This window comes from Vipera ursinii (genome assembly GCF_947247035.1).
Source record: "Vipera ursinii genome assembly, chromosome: 2".
Taxonomy (NCBI): Eukaryota; Metazoa; Chordata; class Lepidosauria; order Squamata; family Viperidae; genus Vipera; species Vipera ursinii.
In genome coordinates, this window is record NC_139513.1 from 180378434 (window position 1) to 180399917 (window position 21484).

The 21484-nt window shown below is 41.8% G+C and overlaps 1 protein-coding gene across 4 annotated transcripts in view; it reads left to right on the top strand.

Moving 5' to 3' along the window:
• SLC44A2 (solute carrier family 44 member 2 (CTL2 blood group)) overlaps positions 1-21484 on the top strand; it is a 173419-nt gene that overhangs the window by 117729 nt on the left and 34206 nt on the right. For all 4 annotated transcript variants that reach the window (XR_014491644.1, XR_014491645.1, XM_083355835.1 and 1 more), the window contains 3 exons: positions 2202-2272; positions 2852-2940; positions 4034-4118. Coding sequence is in view for 2 of the 4 variants with exons in the window: in XM_083355835.1 (XP_083211961.1) it covers positions 2202-2272; positions 2852-2940; positions 4034-4118 (245 nt within the window). In the remaining 2 variants the exon portion in view is untranslated. The remainder of the gene's footprint in view (positions 1-2201; positions 2273-2851; positions 2941-4033; positions 4119-21484) is intronic.

The window sequence follows — 21484 nt, forward strand, 5'->3', positions numbered from 1 at the left end:
AGTCTCTGTCATTTTTGCATCTAATCTGATATTATTTTGGCTGAGATCTTCCACTCTCTCGTCCAAGCGCTCTATGCATACAGCCATGCCTTGAAATGCAAGTAAGATGTCTGCCCTCATTTCTGTTAACTTCTCATCCATAGGTTCTGTAAGCTTCTCATCCATAAGTTCAACTAATTGTTGAGATTGCTTTTTCATAGCCTCTTGCAAAACATCCTGCAAGTCTTTAACTGTAAAAGTTGGTGCAGGTGCGGGGGGGCATTAAGGCTTGTAAGGAAGATTGCTGCACCGGAGAAGCCCCCGCACTTCTAGGAACTTTTGAAGATTTGGCAGCCATTTTCACCCACTATTGCCTGCTACGCACTTTCACTTTCATCAAACTCCACAAAATCCACCGAGTTAAAGATCAGAAATTCACTTTCATCTGATACAGCTCTGCCTGCATCCAAGTTCTCTAAAGTTCTCTCTTGCTGGCAGGGATGGTTGCTGATGCCCTGCTCTGTTCTAAAAGCCCGGAGCAGAGGCGCCCCACAGTCCGGAGCAAACTCAGGCTTCGGGGGGGGCTCAATCCTTCAGCCGCCAGAATTTTAGCTCTGGCGGCCCCGGAGAGCTCTACCCCTACCTGGGCGCTCACCCCCTCCTCTTTTCCTGAGGAGCGGGCTTCTAAGCCGTCAAAACAGCTGATCGGCGCTGTTTTCGGCGGCTCTACGGAGACAACGGGGCTGACAGCCAGAATGGCTGCCTGCGACAAAGCCTTGCCACCTGAAAGTCACTCCCGACGCATATTCTATTAAAAACCTTTAATCACAAAAGAAAAATATATATAAACAAAGAAAGCTAACCGACTACATCCTATCACATCAGACAGTAAAAGAAAAGTGAAGACAAAAACTAGAAAAACTTTTTACGCTTGCGCACACAGCAAAGCTAACTCATAACATAGCTAGACCACATGACATTCACTATGGTTACCAGATAGGTTATCAACACAGGTGCAGAACAGAAAGAAATGTACAGTTAAAATTGAGCTTTTCGGACGAACTAAAAAAAACGTGCAGTGACACCCTCCTTGAGCACCCTAAGCTGGGTTCATTCCAACAGGTCTGGAGCGATGCAAAATGGGCTTTAACTATAGCAGCCAAAAGTCGGAAAAAGCAAGCAGACAAAAAAATGAGCTCCCCAGGAAACGTTCCATATAGGAGATAAAGTGTATCTGTCCACCAAGTATCTTAAGGTGAGACAAACTTACAAGAAGTTAGGGACGAAGTATATAGATCCTTTCCTCATCATAAAAGTCAACCCAGTGATAGTAATGCTAAGACTACCAAGGTTATTGGGTAAAGTGCACCCAGTATTCCATTTCATCTTACTGAAACCATATAGGGGATCCACAATGAGACTAGTAGGGGAGGCAGCCCCAGTCCCAATAGTGGTAGAAGGGGAAACACATTATGAATTTAAGCAAATCCATCCACAAATGGAAATCGCAATACTTAATCCAGTGGGAAGGGTATCTGATATCAGAAGCTATATGGGTGAAAGTCCAGGGGATCGTTTAGTAAAACATTTCCACACTAAGTACCCCTCAAAACCAGGACCAGTACAAGGGAAGAATAAGCAATGATGTGTATTCTTTTTTGTTTTCCAGGTTACCTTTTCCTTCTAGAGGCCAGCCTGCCAAGCTATGAAATTTACTGTCTTTAGGGCCGCTGTAGTGCTTCTAGCTTGTCTACAGTTAAGGGGGGAGAAGGGAGAGTTAGGATCCACAGGTGCTCCCTATCAGCACGAGAGCTAAAGCCGCTGAAGAGATGTTTTGGTGAATTGAAGTTTTTTTCTCTTAACAATTGCTGAAAGATTAATTAGACAATGTGACCTGAACTGTCATAGAAGGGAGGGAAAGTTTTACTCTTTTAATTAATTAATTAATTAATTTCCTGCCATAACGAGCTAGCTTTCCTTCTATTGTACTGGTTTGCTAATGCCTAATAAAGTTTACATTACAGATCACAATGTCTCTGGTGTTTTTCTTCCTTGGGCTTCTTAGCTGGAACTTGACACACAGTGATTCACTTAACAACTGTGGCAAGAAAGGTTGCAAAATGGAACAAAACTCACAACAGTCTTGCTGAGCAATTGAAATTTTGGGCTCAATTATGTTCATGGACTATCTGTAACTGTAACTGTTTCCTCTCTGTATTCAGGGTGGCTGTTTTGGACAAAGTTACTGATTTCCTGTTTTTCCTTGGAAAAATCCTAATTGTGGGAAGCGTTGGTAAGATATTTGATATTTTGGCTTTGCTCTCAAGGTTGGTCACTCATTTGGTCATCTTTTTGGTGTTTCCATGCAGATTTCACTTATTGAATTTGCATTTGAATGTAATTGGTATAGGCAATAAAGAATATATTTAAAGCAGGGGTCAAAACCTTTTTTTTGTATAACAGGAATGGGACCCTAATATAGCTGGAGGTAAAGCTGTTTCTTTTCCCAAGTATGATTTCTGTACCTTTCCACATTTTGCTGTATTTCAATCCTACTTTTGCTCTTCTAAAAATTTCTAGTTGCAAGTGCCTTGCCTCAAATTTTAAGATATCAAGAGTTCTAATCCAGTATATGTAGGGGACATAAAGCTAGGGAAGACCTTTTCTACCTCTCTTGCATGTTATTACAGCTCATTTTCATAATATGTAGAAACAAGTAGAAGATTTAAACCCCATTTGGGAGGGGGAAAGAAATTTGTTGAAATATGTATGGGTCAAGGTCAAACCCGTTTGTAAAAATTATGGGATTTCCAAATTGGCACTAAAGATATAGAGAAAAATGTGAAATTTAATTATTTTTGTTTCTTTTTAGGTATCCTTGCTTTCTTTTTTTTCACCCAAAGAATAAAGCTGATTCAAGACACAGCACCAACTCTCAATTATTACTGGGTCCCCATTCTGGTTAGTATTTCTAAAAATATGGATTTTTTTTCCTCCAATTCCAGCTGTATTGCTTGGCAGCTGTTTTCATGTTCATTTAATCTACTTTTACAGCATTGAAGTCTTCCTTGATAGTTGTGCTGCTTGGTACTATAAAAATACCAATTATTAGCTATAATTAGAATATGGGGAAGGAAGGAGTAGGATGGGGGGGAGGGGGGATCTGTTGTTGAATCTATCAGCCACATACAACATGAACCTCCCCCACTGGAACCCCAGTTCAACTGTTAGAGCCAAGTCTTCAAACTCTTGTGGAAGGTCAGAAGTGTGGGATATCCTGGGGCAAGATATTCCAAAGGGCAGGAATGACAGCAGAGAAAGCTCTTCTCAATCCTGCCAGCTGGAGTTCCCTGGCTGGTCTGCAACATGTGGGGTCTGCAACATGTCTCCTCTGTCTGGAAAGGTGGGGTGAGCCAATCCCATTGGGATAAGATGTTCCTCAAGTAATCTGGATCTATGCCATGAAGGGCTTTAAAGGTGATAACCAACACTTTGAATTGCACCTGCAAGCAAACTGGTAGCCAGTGCAACTTACGGAATAACGGTGGTGGCCCCAAAAGCTGCCCACGCTTCCTCACTCTGCATCAGGTGTAGCTTCCAAATGCTCTTCAAGGGAAACCCGATGTAGAGTGTTTTGCAATAGTCCAAATACAAGAATGACTGAGTGCAGGTATTCCTCTCCCAGGAAAAGCCACAACCCAAAGTTGTGCAAAGGCTCTCCTAGCCGCAACTGCCACCTGCTATTTGAATAGGAATCATGAGTCCAGGTGAACCACCAAATTGCTAACCAGATCTGTCTGGAGTAGTGCCACCTCATCCAGAACTAAGGATTCAAAGTCCTGGATCTTGGGGGTCTATATACTCAAAGCCATTTGGTCTTGCCAGGGTTCAGCCAAATCCTGTTGTCCCCCATCCAGGCCCTAATAGCCTACAGACGCTGTGAGAGGACAGCAACTTGGGTTACCAGGGGTGGACATAAAGAGTTAAATATAATCAATTTAAACATTATTGTTATTGTCATTGCCTAGATATGATACCACTCTCTTTTTTGTAGACAGTGATTGTGGGTTCCTACCTCATTGCACATGGATTTTTCAGTGTATATGCCATGTGCGTGGACACACTTTTCCTTTGCTTCTGTAAGTATCTTGTTTAAATGTTAAATGGTGCCAACCACTGCTGCTATATTATGCTTTATCCAAAAGTAAACAGTTCTTTATTGACTCCAAAGCTGCTCCCTAGTTACTCTTAACATAAAGCCTGGAATTCATTCCTGATGGGGCTCCAAGTTGACTCAGCCTTCCATAGCACTAGTAGCATAACATTTAGACTTTGTAGTACTTTACAGCACTCTCTAAGCGGTTTACAGAGTCAGCATATTGCCTCTAAAAATCTGGGTCCTTATCTTACTGACCTCGGAAGACAGAAGGCTGAGTCAACCTTGAGCTGGTCAGAATTGAACTCCTGGCAGTCGGCAAAATTAGCCTGCAATACTGCATTCTAACCACTGTGCCACCATGCCATCCTTCTGAGGTCTGTAAAATAAGGACCCAGATTGTTGGGGCAATATGCAAATAATGCTTTTTACCTTGTAAATCCTGCACAGAGTGCTGTAAAACACTATGGAGCAGTATTATAAGCCTAAATGCCAGTGCTACTGCATTAAACTAGGAGATTCTTTGATATACATTGCAAAGGCCTTCTCCTATATCTTCTTCATCCACAAAAGAATGAATTCTCAAAGTATGCTGATGCTGATAGGCAACTTGGAGATCAGAAAAGTATGGTCCTAACTAAATTGATCCTCCCTTTGCCAGGAAACTGCAGTCTAGTACTATTCCAGAGGTAGCACATTAGTCTGATGGAGTATAAGCAAAAGGCAATATTACAAGAGAGGTTGTCTTTGTTCAGCAGCCATTCATTCCACAACTGTTTGATGTTGTGATGCACAGAAGACTTATAATGGGTCATTGCAACATCCCTGTAGTAAATGTAATTCAGGTGCTTGGCTATCAGCTTGCAATTAATGGTTGCAGCATCCTGTGGTCACATTATCACAATTTGTGCCTTTCACTGCCAGTTTATCAATAAGCAAAATCAAAGGGGGAATTCAACAGGAGGCCATAAGTGGGGTTCATGTAATGTCACATCTAAAAACAACCACTGCGATTGCCATAATTGTCCTTCTAAGTCAGTGTAATCACATGACATTGCATCTTATAACTACATCACTTAGTATTCGAATTCTCAGTTACAATGACCATAGTTAACTAAGAATGCTTGTACTTCAAAGTAAGATTTACTGTGTTTCCATGTCATGGTTCCTATCAGATAGGAATTTTTCTGGCTCAGAAATATTAGAACGGCCAGATGCAAAAGATACAGAATATGTATATACTGTTAATCATTTTATATACATAAAAAGCAGATTTAGTGTCACTAAAGGGAAGCAGCATAGCAATAAAAATGGATTCTTAGCTTCTGCTCATAATTCAGTTTTGTGTTTCTCATCTGTTATTTAAAAGATGAAAAAATTCATAGCTATATTCATCAGCAAATGTGGGATGGCAAATTTTTATCTGTGAAGCTGACAAGAGTTTCTTTATATTGGAGACTGTTCTGTATTTTGTTGAAATGGCAGGTACAGAAGATAACAAAATAAATTAGTAATTTATAGTGTAGGGTGAATTATATTGAGCATTAGTCATACTAACACTCTGTCATGGTTCCGATTAATGAGACAGATCAAAGAACACTGCATGATTGTTTATTCAAAAAAAGTCTATAATAATGAGAACAGAGCATCGGCACTCATGGATGGATGCCAGAATCTGAATTCTCCTCCCCTTAACACCTCATATCATACAGAATCTCCCTCCCTTAATTACACGCCATAAATCACATTCACCAATTAGTTTAACACACGAAGTTTCACTTCCCTTCTGAAGCGCACTCTTATCTTCTCAAAACATACGGGTTGAATTCCTCCCACGCTTTAGTGATTCAAAACCAAACAGTTAAAGCAAAAGGCTGCCTCTTATATTGTCAGTGCAAAAACATGTCAATGTTTGCAGCATTGACATCTGGCCCCGCCTTACAAAAAGGACAGATCCTGTAATGTAAACAAAACACAAGTTAGGAGCTGGCTTTTGGTTTCTTAGGGTAAAACTTTTTGATAAGTCTATCACCTTTCACATCGCTAGAGTTAACCCAAATGGCTTCAGACAATGGGTATCCCTTCCATTGTACTAGGTACTGCAATTTTCCCTTAAAGATTCTAGAGTCAAAAATATGTTTCACTTCATAATGGGTCTGACCCGCTACTACGAGAGGTTCGGGGGCCTTCTTAGGGGAAGGTCTTAAAGTGGAGGCCCAAAAAGGTAAGTAAGCTCCAATGGAAAACTGGGTGAATTTTTCCCAAAAGTCTAGGGAATTTCAATTCTACTATGACCGGGTTGATGATTCTCACAATGGGGAAAGGCCCCAAGAATTTTGGTCCCAATTTCTTGCTGGGTAATTTGAGACATAAATATTTAGTTGACAGATAAACCTTTTCCCTAACTTGGAATGTTCTTTGGGGAGCCCGCTTTTTATCAGCCTGTTTTTTTATAAGTCACAGAAGTCTTTTTTAACACCATTTTCATGTTTCTCCAAGCCTCTTCCCACCCCCTCACCCATTGATCAAGTGTCTGGGAAGTGGAGGGCACCTGAGGATAGTCAGGCATTGGGCTAAACTCTTTTCCTGTGACTACACTGAAAGATGTGTAGCCAGTGCTGCTGTGAACAAAATTATTGTAGGCCACCTTGGCAAAAGGGAGGAGGTCAGTCCAGTTTGTCTGTTGTTAGGAAACATAGCATCTGAGATATTGCTCCACCATTTTATTAGCAGATTCTGCAGTCCTATTGGTAGCTGGATGAAAAGCAGATGATAAGCCTTGAGATGATCCAATTAATTTAAGGAAATTCCTCCAAAGTTTCGCTGTGAACTGCACTCCTCTATCTGAAATTATTCACTTAGCGGCACCATGCAATCAGTAGATACATTTCAGGATCAATTTAGTCAGTCGTTGTACAGATGGGAGTCCTTTACAGGCAATAAAATGAGCCTGCTTCGAAAACAGATCTATCACAGTCCATATGACAGTATTTCCTCTACTGTTGGGTAGGTCTACAATAAAATTGATAGCTATTTCTTCCCATGGTTGAGAAAGGTCTGCCACTGACTGCAGTAACCCAGGGGTTTTCCCTGGAATTCTTTTCATGGTGACACATACGGTACAACTCCTGACATAGTTTTCTACATCTCGTTTTAGCCCCGGCCACCAAAATTGCCAGCGGATGAGGTGTAGAGTTTTTAAATATCTGAAGTGTCCAGCCTGTTTTACATCATGGCTCATGGCTGTGTTTCAGAGCACTGAGACAGAGGGCTTCAGGTAGATACAATTTCCCCCCTTGTATGCCAAACCATCCCTGCATGTTAGCGAGGTTTGATTATCTTTGAAACATTGATCGGTGAGGAGCTCTCATTTTATCTTCTTCGCTCCCGAGTCATTAGGATTAGGGGTTCTGTGAGGTGTAAATTGTGCCGCAGGTTGTGAACTGGGGATAATTGCCTCATAGACCTCTTCGCGTTCACTTTTGTACTGTGGCAATTAGGATAGCGCATCGGCTAGGAAGTTTTTTTCTTAAGATTAAATTACTGTGCCCATCGCATTTGCTTTGGGGAGTTTTTGAGGGGGAGCTTTTAGTGCCTCTAAATTTTTGTGATCTTTCCATACTTCAAAAGGCACCTTGCTCCCTTCTAAATAGTGTCGCCAATTTAATAGCCCCCACCTAATTGCGAAGGCCTCCTTCTCCCAGACTGTCCATCTCCTCTCACCTTCCATGAATTTCTTAGAGGTGTAGGCACAAGGTTACAGGACTCCACTTTTATTCTTTTGCAGTAACACAGCTCCGACTGCCACATCGTTGACATCTGCTTGAATTACAAAGGGCTCCCCTGGGCAGGGGTGCTTTAGAACCAGTTCAGCTGCAAATAGTCTTTTTAAATTCTCAAAAGCTTTTTGACAATTCATAGTCCATGCTAGCGGTTGGCCAGTCACAGTTTTTCCCCTCCCTTACCCGTTTTGAGTAGTTCTGTAAGCAATATCAGCAAAAGAGGGAATGAATTGATGGTAGAAATTGGCAAACCCTAGGAAGCTCTGGAGCTGTTTGCAAGTCTTTGGTGGCTACCATTCAATTATAGCTTTCACTTTGGCTGGGTCCATTTTGATGCCCTTGTCGAAATTCTGTAGCCAAGATAATATAATCGGGTTTGGTGAAATTCACATTTCGACAATTTTACATAAAGTTTGGCATTCAATAGTTTCTTTAACACTTCTCTGACCAGTCTTATGTGGTCAGTCATATTCGTACTGTATATCAGAATGTCATCAAGATACACCAGAACCCCTTTGTATAAATGATCATATAGGACCTCATTAATCAACTGCATACATACGGCTGGGGCCCCCTGCAGTCCAAATGGCATGACTTTGAATTGGTAGCTTCTCAAGGGGCAGTTGAAAGCCGTTTTCCACTCATCCCCCTCCTTTATTCTCACACGGTAATATGCTTCTCTCAGGTCTAACTTAGTGAAGACGCTCCCCTTGACCAGATGGGTTAGTAAGTCTTTCAGGAGGGGGAGAGAGTATTTATTTTCCACATTCACGTTGTTAAGACCCTTATAGTCCACACAAAGATGAAGAGACCCATCTTTTTTTTCTTTGAACAACACGGGGGCTCCCACAGTACCCTTGACCTGTTCGATGAATCCCCTTGCTGCGTTTGTATCCACAGATCACTGCATCTCCTCCATTTCAAGGGGGGACATAGTGTACATTCTTGGTCGTGGAAGTTTGGCCCCCAGCAACAGTCCCAGTCATTTGTGGGGTCACCAGGAAGTGAATAAATTCCCAGTGCTCACCTATTTCTAAGTGTAGGGGCTCCGTTAATTGCGTGACTGAAGTCCCTCCCATCAAGGAGCCATTGGCTTGCTTGAACCTCACAGGTTTGGAGAGCAGTTTTGCTCATATGCCCAGTTTCATGGCAAATGGCAAGCTAATGATGCATCGGGAGCATCCAGAATCAACTAGCACCTTTAAATCTACCTGTATACCCAACTTAGGGATTATGAGCTTGGCAGGTAGTAAAAAAGGTGGGACGTGTCGGCTCACCATCGGGTCATTCTCTCCGTCATCGCTGTCAAAAGAGGGTAGAACAGGGGTGGATCCAGCCTGAGTTCCGGCATTTTCCCGTGTGGGGGATGTGACCTGGGCAACAGCTTCCTGCATCATCTAGTTGGATTTCTCTCCTGTTAGCCACTGTGCAGGTTTGTTTCTCATTGCTGGCCCTGGTCTGTTCTGCTGTTGGGGGTAGGGGACTGGCCACTTAGCTGTTCGATGTCCCTGCTGTCCACACTGGAAACACTTAATTGCCGGGCCTACAGGTGGCCTGGGTCTTTCAGCCATCACAGTAGCTGGAGATTTCCGTGGGGGTGATTGCCATTCGGGTTGTTCTGACCTCGGCTTGGTTTCAGGTAGGAGAGGCTTCTTATAGCGGGCGAACTGAACATCTAATCTTACCGCTGCCTGGTACCATTCTTGCAACTGGTCAGGTACAGCTCAGTATATGCATGCCTGAGAAAGGTGGTTGTCCAACCCTTCCCTGAATGATGAATTATGGATTGCTCAGGCCCTCTCCCTATCCGACTGGCTATTTTACGAAACTCCTGCACATACTCCAGGGCAGGCCGGCCAGCTTGTTTTATCATGTGGATTTGTTCTTCTGCTTTAAGGGCAATGGATGGGTCCTCAAATCTCTCTCTCAGCCCTAGGAGGAAGAGGTGGGGGTCCTCCAATTCAGGGACTTGCTCATTATATAAATTGTTCAACCATTTGGATGCTTCTTCCTCACATCGACCATAGCACCTGGGTCCGGATAGAGATAGGCCAGCGATTCAAATGAGATTTAGGAAAAAAATCAGTTTCTCTGAGTCCCCATTGAAGGTTGGTCTGAAGGGTGGGGCCATCATTGATTGCTGGGGCCCCCACTACTGCTGGTCCCACTGGTCCTGCTGTATGTTCAGGGGTTGCACGTTCGGGCCCTGCTGCTGCCACCCTTTCTCTTGTCCTCCCACTAGCTTCTGATCTCTAGGCTTCTCCATCACCCCCAGCTGTTGCAAGACCTCTATTAGCTGTGGCAAGCTCAGAGGTTGTTGGCTTTTCACTTGTGGGGTTTCCCCAACCTCTCATTGCTGCAGAGGCCCCAGGTTGGGGTCCTCTGTCTCTCTGGGTCTGGAGGGCCTGGCAGGGGACTCCTGGGGCTGGCAGCTGTCTGGTCTGCAGACAGGATTTTCCACACACCCAAATTCTCAGTGGCCGATGGTCTGGTAGCTCTCCACCATTCTGCTTTTGAAGACTCTGGCAGTGCAGTCTCTAGGCATCTGTAGTCTCCGCTGGAGTGGTTCCAGCCTGATGACCAGATAGGCTCACTTAGCTGCTGAGGGTTGGAGATCTGCCAAAACTCATCTTCCCACAGCAAGCTGTCTATTACTCCCTCCTTTGAGGTTTCATCAGCAGCCAGGCTTCCTCTTCCCATGATGAAGATTCTTCCCTGAATCTTTGCCAGCTTCTCTCCCTCACTAGAGACAGCGGTGGGGGCTCAGGGCTCCCCAGGATGTTTGAAAGGAAGAAGATTCTGGCATGATGTCATGGTTCTGATTATTGAGACAGATCAAAGAACACTGCATGACTGTTTATTCCAAAAAAGTCTATAATAATGAGAATGGAGCATCGGCACTCATGGATGGATGCCAGAATCTGAATTCTCCTCCCCTTAACACCTCATATCATACAGAATCTCCCTCCCTTAATTACATGCCATAAATCACATTCACCAATTAGTTTAACAAATGAAGTTTCACTTCCCTTCTGAAGCGCGCTCTTATCTTCTTGAAAACATCAGAGTTGAATTCCTCCCATGCTTTAGTGATTCAAAGCCAAACAGTTAAAGCAAAAGGCTGCTTTATTGTCAGTGCAAAAACATGTCAATGTTTGCAGCATTGACACACTGCTTCTTTCCTTTAGTATTATTCTGCTAGGAGGTGTTTGGTTACAAAGCAGATTTGCTAATCCAGTATTTTTCTAGATGACCATTCGTCCAGTGAGGCAGGATATGACACTTAGTTCAGACACCAGACTAGAAAGATGAGAGATTTATGCTCTCTGTTTTTAATTAGAAATGCAATCAATCAATCAGAATAGCCGATGAATCAATAACCAGGAGGGGGCGAGCAGCAACTGGGGGCACAACAGCAGTGGGGGCCCCAGCAACCATTGATCCAACAACCAAGGGGGGGACAGCAGCAATGGGGGCCCCAGCTAGCAATGATGAGCCCACCCTTCAGAGCAACCTTCGATGGGGATCCAGAGAAACTTATTTTTTTTCCTCAACCAAGTACGCTCTCACTTGAATCACTCGGGTCAATCTTACCCGGACCTGGGTGCGATGGTCAATGTGATTGCATCCAACCTAGAGGGAGAAACATCTGAATGGTTGAACAATTTATATAACGAGCAGGCCCCTGAATTGGAGAACCCCCACCTTTTCCTCCTGGGGGTGAGTGAAACATTTGAGGACCCATCCATTGCCCTCAAAGCGGAAGAATAAATCCATAAGATAAAGCAAGCTGGCCAGCCTGCCCTAGAATACGTGCAGGAGTTTCGAAAGATGGCAGGTCAGATAGAGAGATGGCCTGAGCAATCAATAATTCATCTTTTTAGAGAAGGGTTAAATGACCACCTTTCTCAAGCATGTATATACTGAGCTGTACCCGACCAGCTGCATGAATGGTAATAGGAAGCAATGAAATTAGATGTCCAGCTCACCCGCTATAAAAAGCCTCCCCCACCTGAAGCTGCACCAAAACCAGGATCCAGATGGCTACCACCACCCTGAAAACCCCCAACAACTGCTACTGCCAAAAGACCTAGACCACCTACAGGTCCGCCAATCAAGTGCTTTTGGTGTGGACAGCAGGGACATCGAGCAGCGAACTGCCCAGTTCCTTACCCGCAACAGCAGAGAAGACCAGATCCAACAACAAGGAAGAAACCCGCACAGCAGCCATTAACAGAAAAGTCCAACTGGGCCACCCAGGAGCCCATTATCCAGGTTACATCTCCCACCCAGGAGGACGCTGGCCCACTGACTAGACCCACCCCCACTTTACCCAGTTTTGACAGCAACGATGAAGGGGAGAACTACCCGATGGTAAGTCGACGCATCCTACCTTTTTTATTGCCTGCTAAACTCATAATCCCTAAGTCAGGGGCACAAGTATACCTGAAAAAACTACTCGATACTGGCTGCATCTTTAGCCTGTCATGTGCCTTGAGAGTGGGCATACGGGCTAAGCCGTTATCCAAACCTGTGAGGTTCGAGCAAGCCGATGGCTCCCTAATGGAAGGGACTTTTGTCACGCAATTAATGGAGCCCTTACGCCTGGAAATAGGTGAGCACTGGGAGTTTATTTGCTTCCTGGTAGCTCCAAAGATATCTGAGACTGTGATCCTAGGACTAGCCTGGCTAGACAAATGGAAGCCATTTATCTGGTGCGAAAAAGGAATGAGAACTGTGAGATTACCCGTCGGGCCTGATCCCCCCATTGTTTCAACAGATGTTACAGGGGATTTTAGCCCACCCAATGAGGAAGTGCACATGGCTGCCTTATGGCCACCTGGCAAGCTGCTCATCCCCAGCTAGTACCAGGACCTGGAGGAGGCATTTAGTGAGAAAGAATGCGATACCTTGCCTCCTCACCATCCCAATGATTGTTCCATTGAACTGTTACCAGGGGCCAAACTCCCCCGAGCAAAAATGTACGCTATGTCCTCCCTTGAAATGGAGGAGATGCAGCGATATGTGGATGTAAACCTAGTGAGGGGATTCATCAAACAGGCCAAGTCTACTGTGGGAGCCCTGTGTTCTTCAAAGAGAAAAAAGATGTGTCTCTACATGTCTGCATAGACTATAAAGGCCTAAACGCTGTAAGTGTGGAAAATAAGTACCCTCTCCCCCTCCTGAAAAACTTACTAACCCACCTGGTGAAGGGGAGTGTCTTCACTAAGTTAGACTTGAGAGAAGCATATTACCAGGTGAGAATAAAAGAGAGGGATGAGTGGAAAACGGCCTTCAACTGCCCCTTTGGGAGCTACCAATTCAAAGTCATGCCATTTGGACTGCAGGGAGCCCCAGACATATTCATGCAGTTGATTAATGAGGTCCTACATGAACACCTATACAAAGGGGTCTTAGCATACCTTGATGACATTCTGATATACAGCACGTATATGACCGACCACATAAAACTGGTCAGAGAAGTGTTAAAGAAACTATTGAATGCCAAACTTTATGTCAAATTGTTGAAATGTGAATTTCACCAAACCCTATTAGATTATCTTGGCTGTAGAATCTCCAATGAGGGTATCGAAATGGACTTAGCCAACATAAAAACCATAATTGAATGGCAGCCCCCCAAAACCCGCAAACAGCTCCAGAGCTTCCTAGGGTTGGCCAACTTCTACCGTCAATTCCCTCTTTTGCCGAGATTGCTCTACCTCTTACAGAACTACTCAAAACAGGTAAGGGAGTGGGAAAACCGCAACCTGACCAACCGCTAGCATGGGCTATGAGTTGTCAGAAAGCTTTTGAGAATTTAAATAGACTATTTGCGGCTGAACCTCTCCTAAAGCACCCCTGCCCAGGGCAGCTCTTTGTAATTCAGGCAGATGTCAGTGACGTGGCAGTCGGAGCGGTGTTATTGCAAAAGAATAAAAGTGGGGTCCTGCAACCTTGTGCTTACACCTCTAAGAAATTCATGGAAGGTGAGAGGAGATGGACAGTCTGGGAGAAGGAGGCCTTCGCAATTAGGTGGGGGCTATTAAACTGGTGGCACTACTTAGAAGGGAGCAAGGTGTCTTGAAGTATGGACAGATCAGAAAAATTTAGAGGCAATTTGAACTCCCTGCAAATTGTCCCCAAAACAAGTACGATGGGCACAATACTTCAACTGTTTTAACTTTACTCTAAAGTACATACCAGGAAGAAAAAACTTCTGAGTTGATGCATTCTCCCGATTCACACAGTACAAAAGCGAACACGAAGAAGTTCACGAGGCAATTATCCACAAACTGCGGCCCAACTCACACCTCGCAGGACCCCTAATCCTGATGACCCTGGGGTAAAGAAAATAAAGCAAGAACTCCTCACTGATCAATGGTTTAAAGACAATCAGACATCCCTAACATTCAGGGATGGTCTGGCTTACAAGGGGGGAAAATTATACTTGCCTGAAGCTCTTTGTCTTAATGCCCTCAAACACAGCCATGATGTCAAACAGCCTGGACATTTTGGATATCTAAAAGCTCTACATCTCACTTGCTGGCAATTTTGGTGGCCGGGACTAAAACGAGATGTAGAAAACTATGTCAAGAGCTGTACTGTATGTGCCACCATGAAAAGAATCCCAGGAAAGACCCCTGGGTTACTGCAACTGGTAGCCAAACCTTCTCAAGCATGGGAAGAAATAGCTATGGACTTTATAGTAGACCTACCCAACAGTAGAGGAAATACTGTCATTTGGACTGTGATAGACCTATTTTCAAAACAGGCTCACTTTATCACCTGCAAAGGATTTCCATCAGCTCAACGCCTGACTAAGTTGTTCCTAAACCATATCTATCGACTATATGGTGCCCCTAAGCAAATAATTTTGGACAGAGGGGTGCAGTTCACAGTGAAAATTGGGGAAACTTTCTTAAATTAATTGGATCATCTCAAGGCCTATCAACTGCTTTTTACCCGGCTACTAATGGAGCTGCAGAATCTGCCAACAAAATGGTGGAACAACAAACAAACAAACAAACTGGACCGACCTCCTCCCTTTTGCACAGGTGGCTTACAATAATTCAGTACGTAGCAGCACTGGCTACACTCCTTTCCGTGTAGCCACAGGGAAAGAATTCAACCCCATACTGGAATACCCTCAGTTACCCTCCGCTTCCCAGACTCTTGATCATTGGGTGAGGGGTTGGGAAGAAGTTTGGAAAAATACAAAGGTGGCCTTAAAAAAGACTTTTGAGACCTACAAGCTGACAAAAAGAGAGCTCCCCAAAGAACATTCCAAGTTGGGGAAAAGGTCTATTTGTCGACCAAATACTTATGCCTTAAACTACCCAATAAGAAACTGGGACTGAAATTCTTGGGGCCTTTCCCCATTGTGAAAATCATCAACCCATTCACAGTAAAATTGAAACTACCCAGACTTTGGGGGAAAATTCACCCGGTGTTCCATTGTAGCTTGCTGAAACATTTTCAAACCTCCACTTTAAGACCTCCCCCTAAGAAAGCACCTGCACCCCTCATGGTAGCAGGTCAGACCCATTATGAAGTGAAATGTATTCTTGACTCTAAAATCTTTAAGGGGAAATTGCAATACCTAGTACAATGGAAGGGATACCCATTGTCTGAAGCCATTTGGGTGAAATCTACTGATGTGAAAACTGACAGACTTATCAAAAGGTTTTATGAGAAACACCCCAACAAACCAAAAACTAGTTCCTAACTTGTGTTTTGTTTACATTACAGGATATGTCCTTTTTGTAAGGGGGGCCGGATGTCAACGCTGCTAACATCAAATGTTATTGCTTGACGAGAGATGAAGAAGTAGCCATTTCATATGTTAAACTTGTGTATTGCTTTAAGAGATTGAATTTAAAGTTGGGAGGGGGGACGAGTAAGATTGTACCTTCAAGGCCATCTCTCTCTAAAGAAGTTAAGACCTTGGTGGGTTTTCTAACGGAAGGGAAACTGATTCTTTAAATTAATTGGAGAATATGATTAATGACAAAATTAGAAAGGTGGAGAATTGTGTTTTAATATATTTGGTTTGGGATGCTAGTAAAGCGTACATGAGAGGGGTCTTGATTTATATGAATAATGCTTATAGGCGTAAGCAAATGCAAAAACGTAAAGATCTTAAGGAAGAGATTAAATCTAAGGAGAAAGATTTTATTTTGAATCCATTGGATAATAATTTAAGGACCTCGATACATTTATTGAAAGAACAATTTAGTATGTTAATGGCTGACCAAGTAGCAACTAATTTGCGTTATGCTAAGCATAATGCCTTTTGTAACGCTAATAAGCCTGGTAGGTGGTTGGCTTATCAATTAAGGAAGAAACAGAAATTACGTACTATAGATAAAATAGTATATAAAGGAAAAGAAGTCTATCAACAAAAATTGATTAAGAGGAGTTTCTTAGATTTTTACTCGAAATTATATTCTAGAGAAAACATACAAGCTTTAGATATAGATAAATATCTACAGGAAGCCCATTTTCCTAGGCTTTCAAAAGAACAACAACTTGAGATGAACCGCTTAATAACATCAGAGGAAATCTCTTTAGCTATTAAGCAGTTGAAAGTGGGCAAGGCACTGGGAACAGATGGATTAACAGCAATTTATTATAAAACATTGTTGGTTGAAATGATTGAACCTTTAAAGATGTTGTTTAATGAAATTCAGACTGGAGGAGCAGTTCCTCCATCTTGGAGGACAGCCTTTGTATCATTGATTCCAAAGGAGGATCAAGACCTTACTCAACCTAAAAATTATAGACCTATATCGCTTTTGAATATAGATTATAAGATCTTTGCTAAAGTATTGGCTAATAGATTAATGCAAGTTTTAAAGCAAATGATTCATAGTGATCAATTGGGATTTATATCTGGAAGGTATATGAAATATAATGTAAGACAAATTGTAAATTTGCTTGAATATTTGGATAAGAACAACCAAGTCCCTGCAGCATTGATATTTTTGGATGCAGAAAAAGCTTTTGATCAATTGAATTGGCAATTTTTATTTAGAGTTGTTGAGGAAATGAATTTTGGAGAAGGATTTTTACATTCTATTAAAGCTATATATCAACAACAAACTGCACAAATTATAATTAATTATAATTAATTAATTAAACAAAATTAATTAATTATAATTAATTAATTAAACAGAGATGTTTAAAATTGAAAAAGGTACAAGACAGGGATGCCCCCTATCACCATTGTTGTTTGTATTAACGTTAGAGATTTTATTAATTAAAATTCGAGAGTCTTCTATGATAAAGGGAATTAAAATAAAACAGAATGATTATAGATTGAGAGCTTTTGCTGATGACTTGGTTGTGACATTATCTCAACCGATACAATCGTTTATAGATTTGATGGAAATTATAACTCAGTATGGCAAGGTTTCAGGGTTTAAGGTAAATAGTAATAAGACTAAGATATTGTCTAAGAATATGTCTATGAGTGAAAACGAAATGTTAATTAAATTAACAGGTTTTGAAATAGTAAAAAAGGTTAAGTATTTAGGAGTGTATATTGCAGCTTCAAATGCAAAATTATATAAGAATAACTATGAAACACTATGGTTGAAGATACAAAAGGATTTAAATAATTGGAAAAAATTACAATTATCTCTATTGGGAAGAATCACAGCTGTTAAAATGAATGTTCTGTCAAAGTTTCTTTTTTTGTTTCAAATGATACCTATATTGAAAAAAGATGCCAACCTTGAATGGCAGAAGGGTATTAATAAATTTATTTGGGTGGTGAAGAAACCAAGAGTTAAATTTAAGATTCTGCAAGATGCTAGGGAAAGAGGGGGACTCAAGGTGCCTAACTTGAAATTGTATTATGATGCGGTGGTCATGACATGGGTTAGCGATTGGCTTAATTTAACTAATAAAAGAATACTCCACCTTGAGGGTTGGGATTTGGGATTTGGTGGCCACAGGATTGGAAAAGATCAGTTTACATTCCAATTCCAAAGAAAGGCAGTGCCAAAGAATGTTCAAACTATTGCACCATTGCACTCATTTCTTATGCTAGTAAAGTTATGCTTAAAATTCTACAAGCTAGACTCCAGCAGTATGTGGATCGAGAACTACCAGAAGTACAGGCAGGATTTTGAAGAGGCAGAGGAACATACGCTGGATCATGGAGAAAGCTAGAGAGTTCCAGAAAAACATCTATTTCTGCTTCATTGACTATGCTAAAGCCTTTGATTGTGTGGATCATAACAAACTGTGGCAAGTCCTTAAAGAGATGGGCATACCAGACCATCTTATTTGTCTCTTGAGAAACCTATATGCGGGCCAAGAAGCAACAGTGAGAACTGGACACGGAACCACTGATTGGTTCAAATTTGGGAAAGGAGTCCGGCAAGACTGTATACTGTCGCCTTGCCTATTTAACTTATATGCAGAGCACATCATGAGAAAGGCAGGGCTAGATGAATCAAAAGTTGGAATTAAGATTGCCGGAAGAAACATCAACAACCTAAGATATGCAGATGATACCACTCTAATGGCAGAAAGTGAAGAGGAACTAAAGAGCCTCTTGTTGCGAGTGAAGAAGGAGAGTGCAAAACTTGGGTTGAAACTAAACATTAAGAAAACCAAGATCATGGCATCCGGCCCTCTCAATTCCTGGCAAATAGATGGAGAAGAAATGGAGGTAGTGACAGATTTTATTTTCCTGGGCTCCAAGATCACTGCAGATGGGGACTGTAGCCAAGAAATTAAAAGACGCTTGCTCCTTGGGAGGAAAGCCATGGCAAATCTAGACAGCACACTAAAAAGCAGAGACATCACCCTGTCAACAAAAGTGCGTATAGTCAAGGCGATGGTCTTCCCAGTTGCAATGTATGGCAGGGAAAGCTGGACCATAAGAAAGACTGAGCGCCAAAGAATTGAAGCCTTTGAACTCTGGTGCTGGAGAAGACTCCTGCGAGTCCCTTGGACTGCAAGGCGATCAAACCGGTCAGTCCTAGAGGAGATCAACCCTGACTGCTCTTTAGAAGGCCAGATCCTGAAGCTAAAACTCAAATACTTTGGCCACCTAATGAGAATTCACTGGAGAAGAGCCTAATGCTGGGAAAGATTGAGGGCAATAGAAGAAGGGGACGACAGAGAATGAGGTGGCTGGATGGAGTCACTGAAGCAGTAGGTGTGAGCTTAAATGGACTCCAGAAGATGGTAGAGGACAGGAAGGCCTGGAGGAACATTGTCCATAGGGTCGCGATGGGTCGGACACGACTTTGCAACTAACAACAACAACAACAACAACAACAATATGGATGGCATGCATATTTGCTTTATGATGAAAAGGTAGACAGGGCTTTTAAATCTCATATTCTTAGAAGTGCTTTGCTGCGTGTCTGGAAAAAGTATTATTATAAGTTAAATTATAAAATACTGATTTGGGGAATTCCCGGACACGCGATAGAAGGTGTATCTATGGGAGTGAGTTTGGATATGTTTTCCTATAAGGAATTACTTAGATTTGAAGGGAATAATTGGCAATTTAAATCATTAGATGAGTTAAAACAAGAAAATATAAGTTACTCTTGGTTCCAATACACCCAACTGAAAACTAGGTGGAAGCTGGATCAGAAGGTTGGCATTACAATTACAGATGAAAACTTAGTAAAACAAATTAGAGATTTAAATCGTGCACATATAAAGAGGATATATAAGGTTTTAATTAAATTGGACTTGGAAACGGAATTAGTTAAAGATTGTATGATAAAATGGGCACAAAACATACAGGAACCAATTCCGTTGGATACTTGGGAGGTATCTGGGTTAGAAATGTTAAATTTACTCAGGCTCAAAATTTAAGAGAAAATTTTTATAAAATGTTTTATAGATGGCATTTGGATCCCAAAAAGTTGTCTAACATGTATCCTAACCTACAGTCTAAATGCTGGAGGTGCGGTGGTTTAGATGCTACTTATTTTCATATGTGGTGGACTTGCAGAAATATAAAAGCTTTTTGGATTAAAATTTGGTGGAACATTCAAAAGATTTTTAAGAGAAAGATAAAGTTTTCTCCACAATTGTTTTTATTGGGTATTGTTGTAGATTGTGATACTAAAGAAATTAATCTGATGTTGAACTTGATAACAGCAGCACGGTTACTGGTGGGACAATGTTGGAACAAGGATAGTTTGCCTTCTATAGAAGAATGGGTACTTAAGGTATTGAATCTTGCAGAAATGTCTAAGATTTCTGCTTATTTGAAGGATCATTCGCAAGAAAGATATATTTCAGTTTGGAGGAGATGGATAGATTATATTCAGAATAAATATGGGACTAAAAAGTTCCATTTAGCTTATGAGTAGATTTTAGTTTTTTATTAACTTTAGTATTAGTATTGGTTATATTTTTGTTTAAGTTATTATTATTATGTTTTTATTAATTTGAATGTATCAGTGTTAAAGGAGAGTTAAAGCACATTATGAATTTGGTTAATTTTATAATGGATAATTTTAGTTAGAATATGATTATTATATATATGACCCTGTATTCAGCTCTGGGGAGGGGGGGGTTTGGGGTGGGTGGTTTTTGGGGATGTTTTGTAAAAAAAATTTTTCTAAAACTCTTTAATAAAAAATATATATATTGTGCAAGGGGCGGAGATTTCAGATTCCAGCTTCCTTTTCATTTTGCCGGTGTATTAGGCTAATAAAGGACTTTTAAGGTAAACGATGCCTTGGAGTCACTTGAAAAGCCCATACGGCGGAAACTTGACATCAGGCTTGTCTTCTAGTGACTTCCTGAATGATATTCATAACCAAGATTGATCCTATAATCCCTTTGACATTGCACATTGTCTTCTTCTACACCCATCAAGCACAGTTTTCCCATTGTTATCTTTTTGTATGTCCAAAGTAAGGGAGTTTCTGCTTGTTCTTTATCACCTCAGTCTTATTTGATTCTTCTTCAAATTCTTCACCAAATCCATAATTCAAAAGTGGCAATCTTTTTCTCAGTGATCCTCTTTTACATTTGCACTAAAGAAAATTGCTGTACTTATTCAGATCTTTCTTACCTTAGAAGAATATTTCATGATTTTGTCTTAAGTTTGTTATTGCCTTCTTCCTAAGGATTCATCTCCTCACTTTTTCTGCAGTGTAGTATCTATTATTTTAAGCACAAGAAAATAAAACTATTAACTTTGTTCTCAATCATCAGTTTGCAGTTCAGTAGATTTACATTACTCTTACCTTTTTAAGTGTTAGTATTAATATGGTTTTTACCTGGGAAAGGGCAGCCACTGAGGCACTTGACCGGGTTGTACCCTTGCGGCCCCTGACCCGGCGCAGATCCCAGCGAGCTCCATGGTTCTCCGCGGAGCTCCGGGAGATGAAGCGTCGGAAACGGGGCCTAGAGAGCCGTTGGAGGTCTAGCCGATGCGAACCCGACCGGTTGCGGTTAAGAACCTTCATTAGGTCTTATCTCGCAGCGATGAGGGTGGCGAGGTGTAATTACTTCTCCACCCTCATCGCGTCCGCAGATAATCGCCCGGCCGCCCTGTTTAGGGTGACTCGCTCACTTC